Source organism: Crinia signifera, chromosome 3, assembly GCF_055691185.1.
Source record: "Crinia signifera chromosome 3, ASM5569118v1, whole genome shotgun sequence".
Taxonomy (NCBI): domain Eukaryota; kingdom Metazoa; phylum Chordata; class Amphibia; order Anura; family Myobatrachidae; genus Crinia; species Crinia signifera.
In genome coordinates this window covers 233,589,504-233,617,466 of record NC_139219.1, presented here as the reverse complement: position 1 = coordinate 233,617,466, position 27,963 = coordinate 233,589,504, and the positions used below count along the sequence as shown (strand labels likewise).

Here is a 27,963-nt window from a genome sequence, read left to right as displayed (position 1 = left end):
ACCAATGTGTGGTATAATGTGTAAGGAGCATTAATGTGTGGCATTATATGTACATATAAGGTATGTATTATATGTACGTACTTATATGCAATATAAGGTGCACTACTGTGTAGCGTAACGTGTAAAAGGCTTTCTGTGCGGTGTAATGTGAATAAGGTCGGAAAGGTAAGTGCACAGTCAATAAAGCGTTCCCAATCACACCATGTGAAAAAAACGCAATAAAACAATACTGTTGCTTTAAGGAGAGTCTCAGCTCTCAAGTCGACGTATATATATCTGTGAACAGAACCTTGGCTTTATGCAGCCCATAAAGCAAGCATATTACCAAGGAAAAATACACCACAATTTAGTGCAGATGGTTTTGCAATTAGAGCAATTTCTAAGTTTTGAAAAGCACTCACAAGCAAACTGTATAATATAGCATTCAAAGGTGTCCCTCTGGCAAATCAGCAACTCCTCATTCCATAGTGTGGTACATAAAAAAAATCAAGAGAGAGCAGCGATAGTGCAGATCATTAGAACAAAACACCTTTTAATCTAAAATACACTCACATATAGAAGACAAGTAAAAACTTAAGTGGTATCCCAAAGGCAAAACTGGAACTTTATGCCGCCGATCCGTCCCTGGAGATGATGTGTATATTTCACTGACCCTCCGGAAAGGTCAGGCTCCGGAGACAGGGGGGAACATCCAGCCAGTCCAGCTCGGGGTCCACAAGTCCTAGTTAGCGCCAAACGCGCTTCGGTATGAACCTTTTTCAATGGCGTACCTAGAGTTTGTCCACAGGCGTATATTTATGTGCCTGATAATTGCGTCCATAAGCGGCACCTGCCGCTGCTCGCACATGCGCAATGCGATTTCCAAGATGGCGGTACGTTCCAAATACCCTGAAGTTCCAGGTTTTTGTGTTCCACCAATCCAAAAGTGCTTAATATAGCACACAGAGCAATCACTCCCTAATCGACTACTGATCTCAGTATAGTTATATCCACCTGTAATGTGGAAAACCTGTTTCTTTTTGTATTTTTTTATTTTTATTTTTTTTAGTTCTTATTATTACAGCAGAAAGATATGTGTAGCATTTGCTATAGAATACTATTCCTCTCCAGCAATCATTGTAGATACAGCGTACAGTGACACAGTACAATCATCGGGATCGATTCAATTTTCGGCACTGTGAATAGCCTCAGGAGGGAACTCCTGGAGCTATTCTAATCAGCGCACTGCGTAGTTGAAGGATGCCGGTACTTGCAGGTGTTAAGTTGTGGGTATTGTCATTTTGTGATTTAAGTGCCTCCCGCAATGCTTTTTTCTCCATTCTAGGTCACAAAACAGCATTGGCGCCCTAGTGTTGTTGGATTTCTGCTCACACCCTAAGAAGGTTGTGAGAAGAAATCCACTAGTCCGAATTAACAGAGTGCTAATTAGAATAGTTCTGGAAGCTCCCTCATGGCTTTATTTACAGAGCACTTTGGGAAAGATGTATCGCGCTTCAAAAAGTGAGTGATGAACAACCAATCAGCTCCTTAGTGCCATTTTTAAAAGACAGTGTTTGCAATGACAGTTATGGGACAATCAGCTGACTGTTTGGCACTCTCTATTTGATCACTTTTTGAAGCTTGATACATCTGGCTCTAAATTGAATCAACCACATTCAGACGGAAGATCCATGTCTAGCTGTTTAGGGTTCTCTCTATATCTACACACTAGTGACAAATTAGTGGAAAGGTTTACCTTAACAACTGTCTGTACTCGCCATGTTTCAGGCAAGGTGCCTTGCTCCCCTGCATTTGGTACAGGTTACTATTCCCAGTTGCGGGCCGCATGGATGGTAAATGATGAATAAGTAAAATAATTGTTAGCCTTTTGCATGTAGTCTATTTGGGGGATGCAGTTAAAATCCTGGCGGTCGGGATCCCGGCGTTCAGAATCCCGACGCCGGAATCCCGACCGCCGAAATGCAGACACATTCTCCCTCCTGGGGTGTTCACGACACCCCTGGAGGGAGAATAAATTAGTGTGCGAGTGTCCGAGGCACCGGGCCCGCTGTGTGGCGAGCGCAGCGAGCCCGCAAGGGGGGGCGATCCACGTCCCCCCTTGTCGGCATTTCGGCTGTCGGGATTCTGAACGCCGGGATCCCGACCGCCGGGATTCAATACTGAATCCCTATTTGGGGGTCGACCTATTGACTGTCTAGCTTTGTACTGTTGATCTATCAACCAGATTCTGGGCTTACACATCACAGTAGGTGTTTGTTTTTACTGTGCAAATTGATGTCTGCATATTTTCTTGAGCAGACGGAGAGCAGACTTTCCTTTTCATTACCATAGTGGTTGGGAATTGTTGAACTGTTATGGTCCATACACACTGGGCGACTATGCCCAGCGTGTATGGACAGCAATGATGGCGTTCATCGCTTGGGGGGAAAGCCGCTCAGTGCATACACACTGAGCGGCTTTCCCCCTGCCCGGCGCCGATGGAGGGGAGAGGGATGGCTTTGCATAGTGAAGAGCTATGCAAAGCTATCCTCAAAGCCCCTCATCTGCTGGTATTACCAGCAGATGAGTGGCTTTCCCAGCGATGATGCAGGAGCGAGCAGCAGCACTCACCGTTCATCGCTGGGGCACTGAATTTTCCAGTTTTAAATGATATGGCAGAAATGGCACAATTTTATTGGTCCCGGTGTGAATGTTGTTTTTAAGCATTTATTTGGGGGGATTCCACTGAAGTTTTTTGAAATAAGAGAAGAAAATAATTCAGAAGAGCTGGGCTATTCCCATGGTGGGGTTTTGGAATTCAATTGCAGAAACTAAAGTTGGGACATGGTGTATGAATTTGTGTGAGTATTTGCGAGACCCCCTCCCCCGTAGTGTATTCTTAATGTGTGACACTTGAATTATAACTGGATAGGTTTTATTGCACCCTTAGCAGGCCTACAGTATATACGAGCAGGAGAGTTTCATTATTTGTGGGCCTCATAGATACATATATAGAAGTAGAATGGGAGTGCAACAGGATTGGACCTTAACCAGCATAATTATCCATTAACATCAAGAATTGCATCAAGAATTACATCAAGAAAGCATTGAGACTGGGGCATATGAGACACCATGTATTGTCTGTATGTTCACCTACATTAATGTCTGCATATATTTTAGTAATGCATGATGTAAAATGGTGTAATGCAATTAAAAGTGATGTTTGCAAAGTGCTGCTGAAACTAAAACGTGGGAATCTTGTAACCACCAGCATCGCAAGTCTTCCCTCACATTCCGCTGCTTAGGTGACCACCGGAAAATGGGGGATACGGTATTTCTCCGTGTTAGCAGCTGCACATCTTTGGTCATTAACTTGTCCCTTTACAGTTACTGCTGGCATTACTTCTAAATTAATTAATTTATTACTAAATGTATTTAACAGTGTTTTATGTTCTCTTTCTACTTTAAAGATAGACCAACCGAATCATAGTGAAACGCGGACGGTTTATGTGGCAAACAGATTCCCTCAACATGGCCATTATGTTCCTCAAAAGTTTGCAGACAACAGAATAATCTCATCTAAGGTAAGGATGGCATTTATGTTGAAGGGTGGCCGTGTATATAATACCTCGTTTTCCAAATAATGTAGACTTAAACTAGAGAAAAGAACATTTCTGTTGATCCGTGTGTTCTGCTTGCATATAGAAGCATGGACTAGATAGCGTTCGTATTTGTAGAGATTGTCCGGTAATCCCTAAGCTTTAGATAGATGAGCGATGAGTCATCAGTGCGTAACTGCTCAATCCTCTATGTTAATCATTTTATTTTTAAGTCTACTTATCGCAGAAGAACGGCCTATATGCTTCTATGCAAAGGTTACCCTTTGTTCCAGAAATTCTCAAAGTAAGGGGATCGTTCATATTTTAGTTGACCAACAAGTAAAAAGTATGAGCTCCTTTTTTGTGTTTTGTAGAGGTGATGGTACTAGATCTTTTTTGTTTTCACTATATGCTAGACAATAATTCCTTAAGTATTTCAAGGACCGCTTTAGTATTTTATGTGACAGAACTTAAAACGGGCGTGCATAAGTGGTACAAGAATTTAGCAGAATGGTAAGGACCCCCCTTAAATTGTGTTGCTATGTTACTGGTCCCAAAGAACTAGCTAGATGATTATAATGATGCGGAAAGCATCTCTTGCATAATGTGACGGTCTGATGGACATGTTTAACCCTTTGAGTGCCAACATTGCTGTAAGCAATCCTCAAAATATCCGCTAAAAATGCCAGCATCGCTCACAACGACTGTTCTTTTAGTATAAATAAATACAAATCAAGTCAATTCATTGAAGTTTAGTTAAATATTGCACCCAAAACATCAATAAAACGGTCGCTGTGAGCGGCGTCAGCATTTTAACGGATATTTGGAGGATCTCTCTCAGCAACGTTGGCACTTAAATGGTTAAGCCCATCAGGTATTTAACCAAGCAAACATTTGCCCATTTTGAAAGTTGACTCCTGACTGCTATATAGGTAAGCACACATACCACAAGCACGCAGGCAACATCCATTGTGAGCTGAGAGCATAAAGTGGTTTCATTTAACCACCGGCAATGTAACTAGGTAACCTTTTGGGGCAGCCATGTAGCATTGTTATAATAAGAAATCTATAAATGAAGTACAAATGAGACATGAATTGTGAGTAAGTGAAAGCTGGACAAGTGTAAGTATAGGCTCTGTTACCTGTAATCTACCACAGTGATGGCACTCTCCCTGAATGTACGTAAGGGTTCCTTACTGTATAATTGCTCACAGGGTCCCTGGCTGATGGATGGAGTGTAGGAATGGTAGCGATATTGTGTACTTCACAGGTTTCCAAACTCTGTCAAGGATCCCTAACAATAAATATATTCAAGCACAGATCAGTGCTTATCCGTGGATATCCTTACAACCTGGACTGTTAGGGTAACTTCAGGACCAAGTTTGGGAATCACTGGTGTATGTATGGCAAGCAGTGAAACCTGGTGTTTCTATTTTCTGTATGAGGATGTAAGTTCCTATGCAATCCATTAGCATGTCTGTGAGCTGGGGTTAATTACTGTGGACTAATTGATCTGCCAGGCCTATTCAGTTAGAGCCCACATTCAGCCAGCAGGCTGCACTTAACAAAGATTTGTGTTCAAGCTAGAGGGAGACTAGAACACAAATCCGCATTAAGTGTCCTTGGTGCTTGTGCCGCGAGCAAGTTAACCCATAGCTCTGGGTACTTATCTCAGGTTGTATGTATAGATAATTTACTGCCCGAGTCTGCCGCTCTTTTACCTGCATACATAAATTACTGCTGCTAGTTGGCTCTGGCCCTTAGAATGTAAACCTGGAGTACAGCATTGGCCGGCAGAGAGATATAAAACAATAAAATATAAAAAATAAAAAATGCATTATTAAGCGTACAATTCATAAAACATATGCTGCTGACCAGTATCTGTTAAATTCAACTAATTCCCTATGCTCAAGAAGCAAATCCAGTCCTGGTTAGCTGGTGTGGCAATAATACTTTTCAGCAACCACGTGTCCATTCACCGATGACCATACATTATTAGTAAGCATGCAAAGCAGGAATTTAGTTACCGGTAGGTGCAAAAACTGTCCTTAGCAATTTTGTTTTTGTGGATCAAAGTAGACAGACCCAACTTTAAATTAGCACAATGCAAGGGTTAGTGCAATCTTAGTAAGCCAGAATTATTATTATTATAATTTTATTTATAAGGTGCCACAAGTGTTTCGCAGCGCCGTACAAAGGAACAGTACAGGGAGACAATACTTGGCATAACATTGAATAAATAACAGAAATAGAGTCCAAATAAAGAGCGCCACAGTTCAATACACATTACAGCTTAAATATAAGTAGTATGGATCCATAACAACGGAGTATAAGTATAACCATTAATTCTGGCTTACTAAGATTGCACTAACCCTTGCATTAAGACTGCTAATTTAAAGTTGGGTCTGTCTACTTTGATCCACAAAATCGGAATTGCTAAGGACAGTTTTTGCACCTACCGGTAACTAAATTCCTGCTTTGCATGCTTACTAATAATGTATGGTCATCGGTGACTGGACACGTGGTTGCTGAAAAGTATTATTGCCACACCAGCTAACCAGGACTGGATTTGCTTCTTAAGCGTAGGGAATTAGTTACATTTAACAGATACTGGTCAGCAGCATATGTTTTATGAATTGTATGCTTAATAACGCATTTTTTATTTGTTATGTTTTATTGTTTTATATATCTCTGCTGGCCGGTGGATTCTTTCTGTGCGTTTATGCAAATAAATAAATGAATTATTGATTTTAGAGAAGGGAGTAAATTTGTAAAGTTTTTGGTTGGTCCAAAAGCGCTGTTGAGGTGAGTTGAGTATCCCTTATAAACAGCAACAGGATGGATCTACACCAAGTTTTATTGCGCTCAGTTTATTCTATTTCTGTTGTACAGTATCACTTAGCAACACAGGCAATATTAGTAACTCGTTTATAATAAATGTGTATGCCACTTGAAAAGGCTGGCGTATACTGTTGTTTGCGTCTTAAGGATGCCACACACTTGTGGTGTTTGTGCCTGATCAGGGTCACTTCAGGCCAGTGTGACTTCCGATGTAAACAATGTCTACCCGGTGGCTGAATGCGTACTTCCATCGTTACGACTTAGCTGTGTAATTTCCGGTTGACCTGGCTTCCAGTCACCATCACTTCAGCCCTCGGCCACTTAAGCAGAAGGACATTGTATATTTCATGGACATAACGAATATGATGGGGATAAGTACATTGTTGAGGAGCATGACACGTTTTTTCAAAGATTTGCTTGTGTAAAATATTGATGCTATTATGTTCTTTCACTAAAAAGTATGATGAAACAGTGTGCTGGTTTCCTTCGGAGCTCCTGTGAGATGCTTTTTTTGGAACGGGTATGGTAATATTTGATTTCATTGCTTGGATTATGGTGATTGGGAAGTGTGTGCATGTTTCCTTTTGGCTATCTATCTATCGCCAAAAAGAGACATGCACACACTTCCCAATCAGCGTAATCCAAGTGTCCAGCACTAAAATTAAATGTGTGTGTGTGAGAAGAAATTGGACTTTATATAGTAGATAATTTTTCATACAAATCCTATGACACAAAGCAGCAAAGAAAACATGATTTTGCTTAAGCGATGTAGAAAAATGAAGAATTTCTGATTACATGGCTATTTTTACAATTTTGCTGCTGGTTTGACTGAAGCTCTAGGAAACAATAATATTGATTTCATTCCACAACTTCCTATTTCAGTCATTAGAAATGTCTACAGTTCTTTGTTGCTAGCTAATTAAACAGCTACAATAGATATGTGCTTTCTTAAAATGGTCTTGGGCTTCTGTTGGAAAAATCTGCATAAAGCTATTTAAAAAAAATCATAAATATTTAAAAAAATGAATCTACCTTCATATTAGTTACCTGGTGGTTATTAGATGATAAAAATACTTTTCCATATACATGTTTTTGTTATATTTTGAATGATTATATATTTGTTTATTAAATAAAATGTATTAACTTCAATTTATATATTGGCTGCAAATTAATTTGTGTTCTACCTAGGAAACACAGATGGTTCCTTTTTGATCTTTAACAAGTGATCATTATGTAGAGGTACCAAGTAGTCGTCGCAGGCCATGAATGATCTGGATCATACTCCTTGGCACAACCTATTCTTATTGAGGCCTATAAGGTGTTAAGAGCCACGCTTGCAGTTGCATGTGCACCAATCTTCAGTGTCCATTTTGAGATGGCTAACGGGGTAGCTGAGTGTGGGCCTGATTCAGACCTGAGGAAAGTGGGGGGAGAGGGGGTAGAGTTACCGCCTCGTGTGGGGGGCGCAGGAGATATGGGGTGCTCCGCCAAGCTGCAGTGTGGGTAGGGGGTAGTCAACCTCCTATATAATACAAAGAAGAAAAAGGGGGGTACACTGCGCTGAAATATTGGAATATAGTAAACAATAAAATATAATAAACAATGTGTGCCAATCGAATGTAAAAATATTGGTATTTATTTTTAAAAAAAAACATAAATAAAAACATGGGGTGTGACATAAAATAGAATTATGAATTTACCAGATGGAATAAGTGGGGGGGTGTTAAGAAATAGTCCAGTAGATACGGTACCGTATTTTTGTAGCCACTAGTAGGTGTATCCGTTCCTATATTGTCTCCTTGTGAGTAGTTAGGATGTATAGTGAACAAATGTCCAGAGTCACCCGCGGTAGGAGTAGGTGTGGAGTGTTAAACTCCTCTTTAGAATGGATGTCCTCCGTTCGGGTCTTTGTCCTGGATGGGTCCTTTGTAGGGTTCCCAATGGGTATCCGTGATGTTATAGGATATTTTCAAACAGGAGACTGGTCCGGATCAAGGCAATAAAAAGTGGCAAGGGTCCAAAACTGGATAGGGCACCCACTTGGTTCACCAACGCGTTTCGCCAAGAATTGGCTTTATCAAGGTGTGATTCAGACCTGATTGTTAATCTGGGAAGAAGCAGTGGGCTGGGAGGAGAAAGTAGTCTCCCAGTCAAAAAAAAAACGTTGCTTGCTAAAATGCGAGAGAATTGCAAATGAATCTCTAGTCACTTGCAAATCATGTCACAATTCCCAGAACATCAAACCGTTTTTACTGTCTGTGGGCAAGTCTGTCCCTTCCACACATGCAGATGACGCATACACACAGTTGTTCGATAATCGTCAGAATTGGGATTCGTTGATTTGGGTTTGACTCTGAATCAGGACCTGTGTCTTAATAGATTGCATTGTCCATTGACTTATATGTCCTCTCCTTCATGAGGAAATAGCATAGCAGTTGGTGGGTAACCTTGTTATCTAGGGAGTTTTTTCCACCTACTATTTTGCATGTTTTCTGTTCAATATGAATTTGATAAGCTATATCTCTATACTTATCTCTGTATACCTATTGCGAGTAGTGTTAACGGTAACATTATTTTTATATGATATATATACACAAATATTTTATTTTAGATAGTTTGTGGCGAGCATAGAACCCGGAAGTAGCACTGGCGCCGTGAAACTACACAAGTACCTTTTTACTCAAGCTAGCTGCTAACTCCACAGTCTGGCATTGCAGATAGAATAGATGGCACTAACATAAAAAGCACAAATGTAGATATAGGTGGTAGTATACGTCCCTTGCTTAGATGGAATGTTGACAAGGGGTCCAGCAATATATGGGGCAAAGAAAAAATAAATTGTGACACACATTGTATGTATAAATAAATAAAGCTAGTTGGCCCATGCTAATATTTTGCATGCAAATAAAATATGATTAATTTTATAGCGAGGTTGGTTGTAGTAGGATGAAAGAAGAACCGGTTCATCTGTAGCCTTTTTGAGTTGCAGAGCAAAACTGATCATCTTATCCGTGCCATATCGACGCATCTAGGGAAAGAACACTGGGGCAAAAAGGTCAAATTTTAACGTTGTTTATTAAATAAACAATTCAACATGCAATTCTAAGTTAAAAGTAGAATTTAATCTTTAAAATGCTACCTCAATTATCGATTTTTGGTTAAGTATGAAAAATATATATAACTACATGCAATTTCTCTGCATACTCTTGTAACTTTATACAAGGATAAAAAGGCCATTATACACTTAGGCGGCTTCTCGGCGGGAGAAGTCACATAAGATTTTCATTAGCAGGGTTGCATGCGATCCTTTCGCATATGATATCCATTAACCGCTGCTGGAGGCTGTCTGATCCGACAGATCCTTCGCGCAGCAGGTCCGACCTCAGACTCTGATCCGATGCACATGGGATCGCGGATCAGATCAGATGTGAAAACCCTGCTGTTTGCCCATTTTTCACCTGATTTCTCGGCCCGATCTGTCAGAATCTGTTGAAAAATGCCAAATCAGACAAGTGCATGGCCAGCTTTAACTTGCAATGTAGGCAAAAACAAGTTTATTAGTAGTTAACAGTCAGTTTTCAGTCAGCACTCTCAATTATCCCCAGTAAACATACAAGTACAAGACTTGTTTCGGCTCATGTGGAGCAGCACAATGGTTAGGCTCAAAGAGGAAATTTAAACTTAAACAGTGGACTTCAAAAACATTAGCTTACGAGAAGCGAGTTGGACATACAATAAATACAAATAACAGTAGATTAGCTCACATTAGAGTAAAACAAGTCTATAGCTCCCAGTCTGGAGCATACATAAATAAATGGAACCTGTACCAGAAGAGATGGAAAAAAGTCACCATGGGTTTGTAAGCTGCATCCTGATTACACTCTGCATGGCTCACTGGCTTAATGGGTACATAGGTCCTTTTATGTACATACACTACCCTTGCTGTAGGAATATGTATCTGAAGATTAATTTGCCCGTTTCCTGTGTTAATTTGTGTTTATATCCAAATGTTTAGGTTGAACAGACTATATTTCTCCCTCTGATCTTGTTTGATCTGTTATACACATGTCCATATTTCTATTGTCAATGTATAAAACTGTATCATGGATATTTTCTCTTTGCAGTACACCGTGTTAAATTTTGTTCCAAAAAACTTGTTTGAACAGTTCCGAAGAATTGCCAATTTCTATTTTCTCATCATATTTCTTGTTCAGGTATGTTATTTCTTCATCTTATACTGAGGAGTGTTCTTTATATTCACAGAATTATTCAGCATTGACATTTTATATAAGTTTGAGTTTTAGATCTGAGACCTCATCCCCCCCCTGTTTTAATTATTCTGACTGCAATTGCTTATACTATACAGACATCTTCCATTTTAATGTAAGTGTTCACATTTTGGGGTATTTGACAGAACAGGCAGTCATAGTGAAAATATTTATCAAATGGAAGAATCAAATGTTTTCGAGAAATAAAATACATTATTTTGATCCAGTAATGTCCGAAAGTCTTATTCAGCAGTGTTGGCTACCTGCAGGCTGAATATTTTAGTTTTGTCTTATTGCCATGGTCATGCAGGTGTTCTAGCCAGTTCAAATAAACACAGAATGGAAGCTGGTTTTTCTTGTGTTTTTTTTTCTTCTATTTTTATAAACTATATTGGTTTTGCTTATCTTAATGTTTTGAGCGAAAAAATGTGAGCAAGTCATCCTGTGTCTTTAACCCATGCATTGTTTGTATTGTTTCAGCTTATGATTGATACTCCAACAAGTCCAGTAACAAGCGGACTTCCGTTATTTTTTGTTATTACTGTAACAGCTATTAAACAGGTAAATCTATTTGTATCTGCAAATGTATGTTTCACAGTGTATCTTCTAAGTTCTTTAGAATTCTCACAAAATTGGTTTTACGTATGTTATTGTAAAGGAGTTTATAAATAGCAAGACTGGCTGTATTAAACATAAATAAGAAAGATGGACTGGAAGCTGGACAATATATAATAACATATAAACAGTAGAGCATGAGAAGAATAAAAGCAAAACTAACCCTTCCCTTAGAGGTTGCTATAGCTGTTTGTTTCACCTTTGCTATTACATGAAAACAATAAAAAAACATCATAGTTTAGCTATTTGGATTGGTCTAGCCGCAAAGGTATAAATCACAAATTGTGTACCCCTTTAGTGTGCATCAATAATTCATTAACACTTTGGGGCATGCTTCTACTGAACACTGAATAATGCAAGGTTTCTAGAGGAGAAAGTATGGCTCTGCGGTGCACTATATACAAATAAAATCTAACTTTTATTAGAAATTATGATAAAAAGTTGCTAAATATAAAAACAAACAAGAATGTGAAATAGATAATACAGTGTTATTTTTATTTAAAAAAAAAAAAAAAACACGTGGTGGGATCCCAGTGTGTTTATATAGGGATATCATTTTATTTCATCCATTGCATATGGACACCCTGAGACTTTGTCAGTGCATATACCAAACTACAACATGTGGATATAGAAGTTGATCTAATGTTACTAGTTAGAATTGTATCCAAATAGATTTATACTATATTACACCAATCTACAGTATGCCTGGATTAAAAGGCTGCCTGGTCCAAAAGTTATTAGGATAGTATCCTGTATTTACTTATATGGCTAGTACTGCCTTTAAAATAAATGTATAGCCTATACAGTCATAGAACAATCCATATGTTTATTGCAATAAATACCATTGTACTAAGCCCTATACCCTGTAGTGGGCAGGGACGAGGTGCACAGAACGTATTACAAAACAGATCAATCAAAATAAAGAAGGTCACAGAACACTGACTGGAAGCACCTGCACAAGGACAGCAAGCCAGCATGCACTTCGCAGTGAAGCTTCATTGGGGCCAACCCACCAGGGCGCCTGGAAGCTTTTTAAGTATACATCACTGTCCTCTCACCCAATCACCATCGTTCCAAGGAGAGAACGGAGTCCGCTCGCTTTTCACAGTATACATTTACCGAAGCATGTCTACGGGAGTCTGCCAACCGGGGCTTGCCTAATCAAATGCCAATCATCATGTACGCTGGTTAATTTAAATCATTATACAACGGGTACAGGGCAAAGTAAATGGATTCATAAAATTAAAATACTGTTTGTTAATTATAATATGCTTCCCGCAAGAGGGGGAAACAATATATAGGTGAAAGAAAATTGGCAGATCTTCCCATATATAAAATAACTACAGTGTATCTTAATGTTCTGTATGTGTGGATATCCAAAGTATATTTTATAGTACTTTGTAAAGATGTACATCATATCTTATAATAATCTCCTCCCTAAAGAGCGTATCTATATGTGAGGAAAGATATAAGCATGAATGATAAATAATACTATTCTGGCCACCTAGTGTATCTCATCTATTGGTGTAATATATTAAACAAATACTAACCCATAAAATCGTGAGATCAGATATACTATAGTTGGTATCCTAATCTTAAATTCAAACTACCTAAAAAGATTTATTAATAATTGTGGTACTCTTTACCTAGAAGGGCGGCCATCGCATGTACTAAAAAATCGCATGCGATGCGACCGACGCGATGACCGCGATTTCCCATAGGGAACAATGTTATGTTTCCCTATGGGAAATCGCGGTCAAATCGGGTCAATTGGGACATTTAACATTGTTCCCTATGGGAAATCGCGGTCAGCGCGTCAGTCGCATCACATGCGATTTTTTTGGTCGCATGCGATGCGACCAACGCAATTTTTTTTTCCCTTACGATGCCCACGATCAAAATCGTGGGCGCCCTTCTAGGTAAAGAGTACCATACTTGTGTAGAGGTCAAACTCTCCAGTCAGACATTGAGGTACTGAAGATAATCTTGTGGTCTATAGCAGTGGTTCCCAACCCTGGTCCTCAAGTACCCCCAACAGTGCACTTTTTCCAGGTCACCCAGCAGGTACACTCATTATTCAGACACATTTTAAAAGATCACAGGTGGAGCTAATTATGTCAATTGTGATTCTGTGTGGAGACCTGGAAAACGTGCACTGTTGTGGGGGTACTTGAGGACCAGGGTTGGGAACCACTGGCCTATAACACTCCTGTTAGGGATATACTTACAGAAATGGAGTCCTGTAAGCATATCACTATATAGAATATATACAAATAGACATTTTTCAAATTATTCTATTACCCTGATAAAACCTTTTTCCCCCGATGTTTTACAGGGCTGATTTTCACGATTAGAATACTGCTGATGGCGTGATACCATCAAAAAAATTATTTATTATGAACAACATAAAATATTACAATATATGTTAGGATGCACTGTGCATCTACTCCACTGATTTTTGTGTTGATTTAGAAATAAACTGTCTTTTGGAATAAAAAAATAAATTTAAAACATTTGTTTACTAGAGAACAGACTAATTGAAACTAAATTTTGCAGAACTAGACGTTGTTCATTGTCTTCTCATATGATTATTCATCTTGCTGTGTTCTTGACTTCCTTTATGGTTGGTCACAGAAACCACATACAAACTATAGTGTTAGATGCAAATAGACTCCTTCATGGATTACTTTTACTGTTGTGCTTGCAGGGCTATGAAGATTGGCTGCGCCACAAAGCAGACAATGAAGTCAATGGAGCTCCAGTTTACGTGGTCAGAAGTGGAGGCCTTGTTAAGACTAGATCGAAAAATATCCGGGTATGTATACGATATAAAATAAAATACTTAAATCACATTGTGACACTGTATTTTGAAAATATATAAATTGTAGTCTGCGCCAACTGAATTGTATCTTTTATATTTGGATTTGTTATTATATTAAGAAACAGCGCTTTATATGAGGATGGTATAATGTTTAGAAGAAGGATAAAGGTAAGACAAAGTAGATAACTAAATAAAGAAAAAGTAAATAAAATGCAGTACAATAATGTTTACAGCTCTTAATAGAGCTTTTTTGAGGAGGTGGAAGGTGACAATACCTTAGCAGATAACTGATTTGAAATGATTAAGTGCCCCCAAGGCATGAAACGCGTTCGAGAGAGATACGGAGACCGGAAGTTCTGAAGCGCCAGACTGGAAGTGCCCGCAGACACCGGATAGCACACAGAAGCCGCTGAAGTGAGAGCAGCGGCGTTCCCAGCAGGAGAGAAGACTACAACTACTCGCAAGTACAGCTAGGGTTATTTAGTTGTTTCCCCTGCATTACAGGAAAATTATCTGCTAAAGTATTGGCACTTTCCACCTCTGCAAAAAAGCTCTATTAGCTGTAAACATTATTGGTACTGCATTTTATTTTATTTACTTTTTCTTTTTAGTTTTTATTTATTTATTTATTTATTTACTGTCTCACCTTTTATCCTTCTTCTAAACATTATACCATCCTCATATAAAGCACTTTGTTTTTTAACATAATAACACTGTATTTTGAGATACAGAATGAAAGAGATGGGATCAAGAACACTATTTGCATCAGCATATTTCAAGCAGTTTGACAACACTTGGTTGTTTTTTTTTGCTATTATTTCTTGTTTTCTTTCTAATTGTTTTTAGGTAGGTGACATTGTCAGAGTTGCCAAAGATGAGACTTTTCCTGCTGATCTGGTGCTTCTCTCGTCAGACAGAGTGAATGGCTCGTGTCATGTAACTACTGCAAGTCTGGATGGGGAAACAAATCTCAAAGTACGTTGTCTTGTCTTGTACAGCTTCACTGGCTCCCTTCCTTTTTCCAGAGAGACCGGTTCTGCCAGTTTAAATGACCATATGTAACCAGTCTGTCTATATTGTTAGCAGTTTTCCTGAACTCTTCTGAATGACTATGTTAATGCACATTGTGAATTTCAGTTACAACTAACATTTGTTTTTTAAAGAATAAGGAACATTGAGTATTGGTATTATAAGAAACTGTAAAATGATTGCACTACACAATTACAAAGCAAAAATAATAAAAGTTAATATTCTCTCTCCATGTAGGTGTGTGTGTGTATGTATGTATGTATGTGTGTGTGTGTGTGTGTGTGTGTGTGTGTGTGTGTATATATATATATATATATATATATATATATATATATATATATATATATATATATATATGTGTGTGTATATAGATCTCATATATTAGCCCAGAACTGTCACTCTGTGAGTGTGTGTATAACGCTGGGCAGAGTTATACATGCCGTCACACAGTGACAGCACACCCTATAGCTGCAGCAGACCACCTGACATTAAAACTACAATGTCCATACATTATAACACACACGGTCGGTCAACCACCGGCCACACCACTTTAAAATATATGCTTAAGTGCCTACGGAACACACAGGGAGGCACCGTGGCATTATCACTGGAGTCAGGCTTTATATAGAACAGGGGCGTGCCTGGAGGTACCACACACGCTGGTGCCGCAACCCGTGGGTGGGAGCAGCACGGCCGCCAAAACGGGGGGAGAGGGACATGTGTGCTGCTGACTGCCTGTGTCCGTCAGCTGTGCGTGCCCCCGCCCAGGTATCTCTCTCCTGCCGCTGTTTCACTCAGTTGCTTAGGTTATTCCAGACCACAAACCTGTGCTCCCAGCACAGTGAGTACTGAGGGGGAATGCACACGCATTCCCCCTCCTATTGCCCCTGGGTGTTATACAAAACAGATTGCTGTGTGTGGCTTAATATGTCGTGCATAACGCTGTCGGGCTTATGTAATGTGCATTAGGGTGTCTTTTACAACATGTAATGGCCACTACGATGTCTGCACCCCCTCATCCGACCCCTCCCCACCCACCGCACAGTGGCCTCTCCCACATCCACAACACGCCCAAACCCTGTCCCGCACACCCTACGCCCACCCATCCAATACCACCCACATGCGCCCCCCGCACCTACAACTTCACCACACACCTGCACCCCACCCTCCCACACCACCACTAAACACCGTCCCCCACCTATGGCAACCCCTCACCTGCTACTCCTCCCGTGGAAGAACTGCACCCACACACTACACCCCCCCACCCAGACCACCTCAACCTACAACATCCCTGCACCTCCCCCACCTGCAGTACCCATGCACCCAGACCACCCAAGCTCCCGCAACTGCATTCACAGGTTAAGGGGTGCAGCCCCTTACGACGGTGTTGAATCACCTAGTATTTGGAATATGTTATACTATAAACAAACACCTACAAGTTAAGAGCACATGAGAAATCACTCTAGTAAAGGCAATTGTGAGAACAGTAAGCATATATGGACAGAAAAGAGCAGAATAATAAATGCATGGATGTGGTGGTAAAAGAAATTGTTTCTGGTCCCTGGGTTGAAAGTGACTAGGTCGACACCGAAGAATGATCGACATATCCTCGTTCGACACAAGCTAAAGGTTGATATGGACATGGTTGACCACAGGTTTTTCATTATTTAAAAAAACATAAAAAGGTTCATACTTTTACATCCAAGTGGGCATAGTGGAGCAGATGTATTAAGCTTGGTGAAGAATTCAAGTGGAAGGTGATTACGCACCAGCCAATCAACGCCTAACTGCCATTTTTCAAAGTTAGATGATTGCCTGGTGTGTAATCACCTTCTACTTTATCTGTTCACCAGGCTTAATACATCTGTCCCAGAGTTAGATAATGATAGTGTATCCAGCGCAGCCAGGCTGAGTGTCCAAAGCATGGCAAGCAGGGCGGCACACTTATATGGTGTGAAACTTATGTCAACCTCCAACTGGAACCCCCTTCACTAGATAGCAGAAGAATTTAGTCACTGTGCACCAACAGCACAGGGACCTTCAGCAGGGGAGTCCACACAAACCTGACCCATAGAGCTCTATAGAAATTCATATGTGGAGCCTTATGGGAGACGTCAGGACAGCGCTCCCTTTTCTGCTCTCTCAGCTTGAATAAGTATTTTGTAATGAGAATATTTAGGAATTTCTAGGCAAGAGAATATGATAGCTCCTCAAATTTGTTATATGTTGAATGTGGACATAACTGCAACATGTCTGATTTACTTCTGTTGCAGACATTGTGTATTTATGATATAAATCGATTCTAATACAGTAATGTGGTTTGAGATATATATTTTTATTATAAAGCAAGATTCTTGTCTGGTCGTATAAATGTCAAATGAATTGTATTGTGTTTATGTAATAATGTGTATCTTTTTTCAGACGCACTTTGCAGCTCCAGAAACAGCAGTATTACAGTCTGTTGCCAACCTGGACTCCTTAATTGCAGTCATAGAATGTCAGCAGCCAGAAGCAGACCTCTACAGGTAGCCATTTTCAGCCACTCGCATCCATTTTTTTCCCCTTTTCTAAAGATTCCAGCGCTAGTCTGTGCACATTAGGGGTGGTGTGCAGTCATTAGGTCGACCACTATTGGTCAACACATATAAAGGGTCGACATGCATATGATCAAAAGGTAGACACAAGCAATAGGTCAGCATGGCAATAGGTCACCAACTTGTTCATACTTTACCATCCCAGTAGGCATGGAGGGAGATTATAATCGTGTACCCGAAACATGGTGTATGCACCGGTAAACTTATATGGTGCCCATGTCGACATAGACACCAAAAAAAGAGGAAAACTCATGTCGACTGTTCCCACGTCGTAATTTTGCATGTTGACTTTTGACCATGTCAATCTAATTCATGTCAAACTTTTACACGTGTCAACGCAATAACTGTCGACCAATAGTGGTCAACCTAGACCGTGTCAACCTAATTACCCATACCCTTAGGGGTGCCTGTAGCTAGAACACCCACTGCTGCAAACAATATTTTTTATAATCAAATGGTCATGGTTTTTCTTTACTAGGTTTGTTGGAAGAATAACCTTGCAGGAGCACTCGGAAGACATTGTGAGGTAATTTGGGCTTGGCGTCCTCTTTCGCTTTAGTTTAAATATTTGACCATGCTCGGCGTAAGAACATGAGATCTTTAAGTGCAGACTATTATTAAAGAAGGCAAAATCACAAAGTTTCCAGATGATTATACCAACTAAGTAATACTAACATCTTAGAGTCTATGGCCATGTGGCCTTCCTGCCTAGCTGAGGTGATGTATGACTTTATTTAGCCATACAGTAGAAAGCTAATTGCAAAATTCCAGTTCTCCAAACATGAGCTACAAAAACCAGGAATAGTAATTTGATGGTATATTGGCTCATAAAAATAAAATTGTACTGTACACCCAAAAATCATATGTACAGTATAATACATGTCCTACATCATGTACTATGTTTTTGCTATATCAAACGACAGTGTAACATCTCATTAACCCAAAGGAAGGAGGAACTGCGCTATTATATATTCATTTCTAGTACAACATGAGTGAATACACATACCCAATAAAAACGTTTCAATAAAAAAAATATATAATATACAATTTATTTCTATAAATCAAAATAAAGAATAGGCGGCCACCTATAACAATTAATTATAAAAATCCATCACATTAATAATATGCAAATGGCATATACACACTAAAATAATCTATAAAATATGTAAGAAAAACTTTTGTAAAGCAGCTAAATTTAATTCAAATCTTGAGCAGAGCCACAAGATTTTGGATAAATTAGAAGTAAATGCTTGCCATATAGATTACTTTTCCATAAAAAGAATGTAATAGCCGGCCTGTACCCGTAGTGATGCCGGGCCACGGCACTCACAACGGGGAGTCTTTTTATAAATAAAGTAGCTCACCAAAGGACAGTTATATTATCCAATATATAATCCACAATAATACTGTACCAATTTACTAGCGGTCATTTATTCTTAATATGTTTCACATTAGTGATGTTACAGAGGAGCAATTGTTGAGGGTATTTGCCATTATTAAAAGCAAACTAAAAGAAAATCTAACGAGTTTAAATATGTCACTTTGACTTTTGTGTAAAATGCATGTTTTGTTGTTTTTAATTTAAGGCCTCTTGGACCAGAAAATCTGTTACTTCGTGGAGCGAGGCTAAAAAACACAAAGGAAATTTTTGGTATGTTTTTTTGGTCAAGACTGGCTGAAGATATATTAATAATGGCACATGCCATTTTCTTCTCGGGTTGGAGTTAGAGAGTGTTTGTTTCCTGTCAGTTGGGATTGTAGCAGATATAGGGGGGGGGTATTCAATCCCCGCCATTATTTTCGCCAGGGGAAATAGCGGCGGGTGCCTTTTCAATGTTGTCCTTTCCGACCGCATCGGAGGTAGCTTGTCGGAACGGACCCGACTTTAAAAGTACTTTGGCCCATTTTGCCGAAAACGGCCGTGGATTGTCAAGATCATGGCTGTATCTTGACAATCCATGGTTGTTTTTCGCAGATCAGCATGTGGACATTGAATCCCGCTTGCCGATGAACTGGCGAGCAGCCCGAAAACGGGCCATGGGGCCTACTGTCTGGATTTACCGACAGTCAGGACCTGGGATTGAATAGTGGGTATCCAATTACCCATGATTGTTTCACCTTTAAAGATATCCAAGTAGCTCCAGTGAGCCAACACATTTAGGTAGGCGAAACCAAACCACCAAGAGCAGCTCAGTTTTCATGCAAAAATGGGTCTGCGGCTGTCAAAAACACACACGTTTCCCTGAACGTATGTACACGGGAAATCACGAAAAATAAATATAGATCTATCTATATATTAGCCAATCATTGTAAAAAAAAATTGCACGTTATTGGATATCCCCACAATCTGCACAATTTACAGCAGATTCAAGGAAAACGAATATTGAAAGCTAGTCTTTAAATTGCAGCCATGGGTCTGATGGTTTCTGTCACCTATCCCATTGATTTGTTTTGAGTCTCTTTCCTTATTATTTCATATCTACATTTACTTCAAGTTCCTTGCTTTTATTTGGACCAAGCTGATGACTGAGGCTGTGTCCTGAGGAAAGGACAATTGCTAGCACCCATATTATGTAATAATTGTGAAAACAGTGGGTGTCCCTATCTTCAGAATTCTATTGTCCACGAAGATTTGTGTGTTGTCAGTGCCTTTAGACAATAGATTTGCTGGTTAGATTCAATTATATCAAAGTGCACAGACATGATGATATTTTTAACAGTTCCTTATATAGTGCAACTAATTCTGTTGTGCTTTACATATAGAAACAGTGATACAACAACCTGGGTATTTACAAACAAAAAGGTAGGAGGGCCCTGCTCACAAGGTTAAAATCTGTTCATATCCGAGCGATCTTGGGGCTATTTAATCTTTCCCCTTATTCCGATTTTTGGAATAAGGGGATTGCACTATTCAATCTCGGGTGTTTTCGCCAGGGAAACGGCCAGGATTCATGGCTGCAGGCTCTGCTCTTTCAAAAGCCGAATTTGCATTCGTGGAAATGGACACACAATTTTCTGATTAGATTCTTTTTCCGTGGGAAAAAGTTGTGGATTTGCGGATCCATGTCTTATTTTTGGATGGTTTTCGAAAAACGTAAAAAAAAGGAAAAAGAATAGGTGGAATGCGAAATACCATCTATTCTTTGCGGAAACGTATGCTTTTTCGATGAAATATCGACATTGAATACCCTCCTTTGACTATCTACACTTACAATTTTGACTGTGCTTTTGGCCTATGGCCAAACTCATTGTACTCATATGCATAGTCAAAATGGTCTTGTCTGCAGAGTCTGTCACTACTTGCAATACCAATCTTGCAGGGCCATGCATCGATATTGCATGCAGGGTTGACCCTGTGCAATTTTGGCTAAATTACTATACCATACCTCTCAACTGTCCCGCTTATTATGGGAACGTCCCGATATTTTGGGACATTCCCGCGTCCCTCCCGCCGCCGGCAGTGTCCCACGGGGGGGGGGGGGGGGTGGGTGGGGGGTGGCGGCAGTTGGGATTTTGACTGTCACAATCATAAGCCGAAATCACACCATCTGAACACTGCTTTAGACAATAGATCCCGAGCTACACTTGCTTTTCTGATGTTTAATTGTTCTTACTTTTGCATTTATTTTATAGGAGTGGCCGTATACACAGGGATGGAGGCAAAAATGGCATTAAATTACAAGAGTAAATCACAAAAACGTTCTGCTGTGGAGAAGTATGACTCTCTTACATGACATTTTCAAGTAGAGATAGGAGCAAGCAAAAACTGATGACAACCTAGTGATAATGAAAATAGCTGTCTTTTTTTTCACATTAAATGCATTGATTTTGTGTAAAGAAATCCTTTCTGGCTGGAATTACAGTAGTATTCTTATTTATATGGCACCTAAAGGGCTGTTTCACACAGTACGGTTCCTGCCGCACGGTGAAATCCCGTACGGTCAGGGAGCCGCGCCGCACTCAGAATTTTATAATGGCAGGGATGGCCACAGCCCGGCAGCCGTCCCTTCCAGTGGGGGGATCCGGCTGCAGCCGTGCGGCCGGGCCGTGGCCGTCCCGTGTGAATGGACACAATAGTGTCCATTCACAACTGCTGAGTGCGGCACGGCTCCCTGGCCGTACGGGATTTCACCGTGCGGCAGGAACCGTACTGTGTGAAACAGCCCAAAGGGTTCCGTTGCATGTTAACAATATACATAAACAAATAAGCAGAACTTTAAAAAAAGAAAAACAAAAGTTGCTTGCAGTAGCGTAATTTTAAATATGCGTGAGATAGACCTATGATTATCTAAATTAGACCTATCCTTACAAAGAACCAAGGATCAAGGTTACCTAAAGGTTAAAAAAAAGGTTCTTCTCTGCTGTCAGTCTGTTTGTGAGACAATGCTGGACATGCAGATCTGCACACGCTCCACCTTTCTACAAAATTGCAAAAGGGCTTTCAAGAGTAACTTCTTCATTAAACCCAGCCATCTCTCATACTAACCCTCTCTTTAATGCTCACCGTTTACCTCATCTGTGTCACACCCGTTTGTCTGAATGTAAGGTCTCATGAGCAGGCCCTCTCCACTAATTGGCTGCCTCAGTGGTCATATTACTTAAGCAGCAGAGTGGCAGCAACCAAGAATTAGTGGTTGTTGTGGGAAGCATGGAGTAGTTGATAGTATAAGTAAGAGAAGGAAAGCCAATTAGTGGAGAGGGCCTGCTCATGAGACCTTACATTCAGACAAACGGGTGTGACACAGATGAGGTAAACGGTGAGCATTAAAGAGAGGGTTAGTATGAGAGATGGCTGGGTTTAATGAAGAAGTTACTCTTGAAAGCCCTTTTGCAATTTTGTAGAAAGGTGGAGCGTGTGATAGGCAGAGAATGGAGGTGAGAGTGGGAAGAAATTACAATTGGGAGCAGAGGCGCTTTAAGAGAGGGGAAGGCAGCATCCTCCATCCCCCTTCTCCCGGCCAGCGCCGCTCAAGTGCACAGCGCAGTGGAGTCTGAACACTAGAGGGCTCAAACTCTACTGCGCATGTGCAGAACTCCAAAAAGGAACTGCAGCGGACATATTTTTCTGTGATTCAGGCAGCATTGCTGTCTTCATCATGAAACTTCAAAGGGGTTAGTATTGAGACTGGGTTCAGTGTGTGTGGTGTGGGGCCCCCCTGGGACTCAGGGGCCTACGTGCACCTAATTGGGAGTAATGGGTGAGGACTTTGTAATGATGTGAGACTCTGGATTTTAAAAGGGAGCCAGTGTAGAGCTGTATGTTCGGAAAGTAATATGCTGTGTACACACGGTCTGATTTCCTTTTCGATGTTGACGATATAGTCAACATCGGATCGGAATTGGATGCAAATCGCAAGGGTTTTAACCCTTGCGATCCCGATCCGATCTGATGCACGTTCACGTATTGGAAGCCAGAAAGTCTTGGCTGCCTTGTCTATATAGTGCAGATCTGCACTATATAGTCAAGATAGAATGCAAATCGGGATGTGCCTTCAGATACTATCCACAATCCTATCTGATCGGATCGTGGATAGGATCTTAAGGCACATCTGACCGTGTGTACACACCATAAGAGGGGTTGGGCAGCAGCGTAAAGGACACATTGGGGAAAATACATTAGAAGGTATTTTAAAGAATGATGGCAGATGTGTCCTACTTTTTAATTCCCCATTCTTGTTTTTAAACCAATGACTGCTCCCTCTACATTTAAACCTCCGTAGGCAATACGGATGCTTAGCATGTATAGTTGTTATCCCATGTTCTGCTTTATAAAAAACGCAATATCAATAAGTACCCATGTGGTGATCACTTTATTATTTATTTATTAACCGTTTCTTATATAGCGCATACATATTCCGCAGTGCTTTACAGAGAATAGTTGAACATTCACACTTTAATGAACATCTAATAAATGCCATTTTTGTTGTTGACAATATGTTCACATGTACAGTATGTGGTGTTTCCATTGCTTGCCAGAGTTGCAGGCATGTTATAATTTAAATTAAACCCCTAACAAAAAAAGAAAAGCATTCTTGTAGGTGCACTGAAGATTCTTCTGTGGGATGTATGTTATAAATTAAGGCTGGCCATACACTTGTGCAACCTCTCTGAGGGGAGAAGTCGCACGCGACTTTCCTGCCTGACATACAGTATATCTCCTGCAGGCTGTATGACTATTGTGCAAAGGTCCACGCATCGCATTGGACCTGATCATATGCGATTTGGACACTTTCCATGTGTTTTAGTGTTTGGGCAGCTTTAATGTAGATCGGTTAGACATTTACTTGATTTTATTATTCTATTGGAATATGTAATCTGATTTATTAGTTTTGAGGTGTCTTTCAAACCTGTGAACATGTGTTTGTTCTGCATAGTAGCAAAATCGTTTTTACAGGTATTAGGGCAGATGTATTAAGCCTGGCGAAGAGATAAACTGGAGATAAAATGGAAGGAGATAACGCAGCAGCCAATAAGCTGGGTTTGAAATATGACAGTTGGGAGTTGATTGGCTGGTGCGTTTTCTCCTTCCACTTTATCTCCAGTTTATCTCTTCCCCAGGCTTAATACATCTGCCCCATTGTTTGCTAGACTTGACTGTATAAGAAACATGACCCTCCAGGTCTCCACCCTCTTGCACTGTTTCATAGTCTCTTTAAGTAAACCCTAATACACAACCTTTCAGTCTTTTCAGCAGTTGGTTTGTCCTTACAGGTCCATGAACACTTTCCTGCTTATGTATTTGATCATTCTTCTGTTTGAGGCAATTCTTAGCACGATCTTGAAGTACGCATGGCAAGCCGAAGCAAAATGGGACGAGCCATGGTACAACCAGAAAACCGAACATGACCGAAATAGTAGTAAGGTTTGTATAAATGTGGAAATGTCACAAAATATCCCTTGCAAATGGTTGTTAATGTTTTGCATTTGGCTACAAATTTCTTCAATTTGCAATAATTCTTTTTTGTTAAGATGCCTTGTACAAGTTGTCTAATAGTGCAAGAGCTATAGTATATTTACTATAGTGCGGGTTTTTATACATGGAGATGCTACCCATAGCAACCAATAAGATTCTATCTAGCACGGTGGTACTCAAGCTTTTTTACTCTAACTGATTTTTTTCACGGCACCCCTAGGCAAAAAATCAGAAAACAATATAAATTTGTGTTTATATCTCATCCTTACAAGTTATTCCTGCCCATTACCACATAACGGACCCTGTTTGGCCACAATTACATTGTGCATAAATAAGTGGAATTGGTTCATGGACTACCAACCAACCACACCCCAGGGTGCCACAGCACACAGGGGGTTATTTTGGTTCACTCTTTCTGACAAATTCCTTCTTGGATGGACAAAACCATGTGCACTGCAGTGGGGGGGGGGGCAGATGTTACTTGTGCAGAGAGAATTAGATTTGGGTGGGGTATTACTTCAAAGTGAGATCTATATTGCAGTGTAAAAATAAAGCAGCCAGTATTTACCCTGCACAGAAACAAAATACCTCACCCAAATATAATTCTGTCTGCACATTTTACATCTGCCCCCCTGCAGTGCACATAGTTTTGTCCGCCTAAGAAGGAATTTGTCAGAAAGAGTGAGCCAAAATAACCCCCACAGTTTGGGAGCCACTTCTAGAACAGTGGTTCTCAAACTCTGTCTTCAGGACCCCAAACAGTTCACATTTTTGAGGTCACCCAGCTGTTGCACAGGTGCACTCATTACTCACTTGACACATTTTAAAATTTTCACAGGTGCAACTAATTATTTTACTTGATTCTGTGTTGAGAACTGAAAAACATGCAGTGTGTGGGGTCTTGAGGACTGAGTTTGAGAACCTGTGTTCTAGAATTTGCTACATATAGAAGTAGAATCTGATGTGTTGCTACGGACATCTCAACTTATGCCAACCCAGACAGACCCTTAAATGTAACCATTAGTTTCTGTTTAAATTCAGAGCAGTAATACATTATTTCCCTCTGCCTTAAAGAAATGCTTTATCTTTGTATAAATTGCAAATTGACATTGTGGCTGCTGCCATGCACACAGCAATTTGGACTATCAGTATTCATCATTTCAGAGGAACATAGCCTGCAGTCTGAGGTCTTAATATCATCAGCAGGCCCAATCAATATCTGATTGGGATTAGTTCATGGAACTATGACTGCTGGAATATCCAATATGCACACAGACCATGACACACTCCAGTCAGGTGGAGGTGGGGATGGCCAGTTGTGTATATGCAGGGTTCCTTTTAAAATAGTATCCTCATATTGCCAACACACTATGGATTTATTTGGTTAACGTCTGCATGTAATTTCAGTCTATTTTATGCTGTACTGAATCTGTGCAGAACAGTAATCAGACATTTCCATGCATATCTTAAAGTTTTGCGCTAATACAAATGTTTTTCTTTTCTGCCAGATTTTGAAATTCATTTCTGATTTCCTGGCATTCTTGGTCCTGTATAATTTTATCATCCCTATTTCGCTTTATGTGACGGTGGAGATGCAAAAATTCCTTGGTTCATTTTTTATTGGTTGGGACCTTGATCTATATCATGAAGAAAGTAATCAAAGAGCACAGGTCAACACCTCTGACCTGAATGAAGAACTTGGACAGGTAAAATATTGGTGCTGCTGTTGAAAATTGTGTACTACAAATAACACATGCAGTAGTTTACCGTATACCAGACAAGACCACACTGTGGCCCTCCAACTGTTGTGAAACTACACATCCCAGCATGCCTTACTATAGTTTTAGCATTCCCTAATAGCAAAACTGTGGCTAGGCATGATGGGACTTGTAGTTTCACAACAGCTGGAGGGCCATAGTTTGGCCATGCCTGCCCTATGCAGTGGGGCAAAAAAGTATTTGGACAGCCATCAATTGTGCAAGTTAACCCACTTAAAAGAGGTCTGTAATTTCCATCATTGGTACACTTCAACTGTGAATGACGTAATGTGGGGGGGAAAAACAGGAAATCACATTGTATGATTGCTAAACAATTTATTTGTTTATTCTTGTGGAAAATAAATATTTGGATGCCTACCAACCAGCAAGGTTTCTGGCTCACAGACCTGTTACTTCTTCTTAAGAAGCTCTTCTATCCTACACTCATTACCTGTTTTAATGGCACCTGTTTGAACTGGTTATCTGTATAAAAGACACCTGTCCACACCCTCAAACAGACTGCAACCTCTCCACCATGGCCAAGACCAGAGAGCTGTGTAAGGACACCAGGGACAAATTGTAGAGCTGCACAAGGCTGGGATGAGCTACTCGACAATATGCAAGCAGCTTAGAGGTAGATTTATGAAGCAGTGATAAGGGAGGAGAAGTGATACAGTGCCTGGTAATTTATCAGCGGCCAATCAGCTCCTATTTAAACCCAGCCTGTAACCGAACAGTCAGGAGCTGATTGGCCGGTGATAAAGTACCAGGCACTGCTTCATAAATCTACCCCTTAGTGAGTAGAGATCAACTGTTGGAGCAGTTTTTAAAAATGGAAGAAAGACAAGATCACTGACAATCTCCCTGGACCTGGGGCTCCATGCAAGATCTCACCTCGTGGGGTACCAATGATCTTGAGAATGGGGATGAATCAGCCCAGAACTACAGAAGGTCCCCCTGTTTAAGTCAGCACATGTTCAGGCCCGTCTAAAGTCTGCCAGTGACCATCTAGATGATCCATAGGAGGATTGAGAGAATTTCATGAGGAGTGAAGAGAGCAGAATGGAACTTTTTGGTATAAACTCCACTCGCCTTGTTTGGAGGGAGAAGAATGATGAGTGATCCCAAAAACACCATACCCACTATGAAACATGGAGGTGGAAACATCATGCTTTGGGGGTGCTTTTCTGCAAAGGGGACAGGACACCTGATCTGTATTAACGAGAGGCTGAATGGGGCCATGTATCCTGAGATTTTGGCAAAAAACCTTCCCTCAGTAAGAGCATTGACGAGGGAACTTGGCTGGGTCTTCCAGGATGACAATGAGTCACATGGAAAACACACCGCCTGGGCAACTAAGGAGTGGTTCCAGAAGAAGCATTTCAAGGTCCTGGAATGGCCTAGCTAGTCTCCAGACCTCAACCCAATCAAAAATCTTTGGAGGGAGTTGAAAGTCTGTGCTGCCCGGTGACAGCCCCAAAACATTACCGCTCTAGAGAAGATCTGCATGGAAGAGTGGGCCAAAACACCTGCTACAGTGTGTGCAA

At 40.4% G+C, this 27,963-nt stretch overlaps 1 protein-coding gene across 6 annotated transcripts in view; it reads left to right on the top strand.

The window, feature by feature from the left end:
* The window catches only part of ATP11B (ATPase phospholipid transporting 11B (putative)), a 110,306-nt gene that overhangs the window by 32,849 nt on the left and 49,494 nt on the right, over positions 1-27,963 (top strand). For all 6 annotated transcript variants that reach the window (XM_083177656.1, XM_083177654.1, XM_083177653.1 and 3 more), the window contains exons 2-12: positions 3,450-3,563; positions 10,544-10,633; positions 11,168-11,248; positions 14,010-14,117; positions 14,970-15,098; positions 17,574-17,677; positions 18,225-18,272; positions 19,333-19,397; positions 21,380-21,461; positions 24,458-24,608; positions 26,168-26,365. In XM_083177656.1, the coding sequence (XP_083033782.1) occupies positions 3,450-3,563; positions 10,544-10,633; positions 11,168-11,248; positions 14,010-14,117; positions 14,970-15,098; positions 17,574-17,677; positions 18,225-18,272; positions 19,333-19,397; positions 21,380-21,461; positions 24,458-24,608; positions 26,168-26,365 (1,170 nt within the window). The remainder of the gene's footprint in view (positions 1-3,449; positions 3,564-10,543; positions 10,634-11,167; positions 11,249-14,009; positions 14,118-14,969; positions 15,099-17,573; positions 17,678-18,224; positions 18,273-19,332; positions 19,398-21,379; positions 21,462-24,457; positions 24,609-26,167; positions 26,366-27,963) is intronic.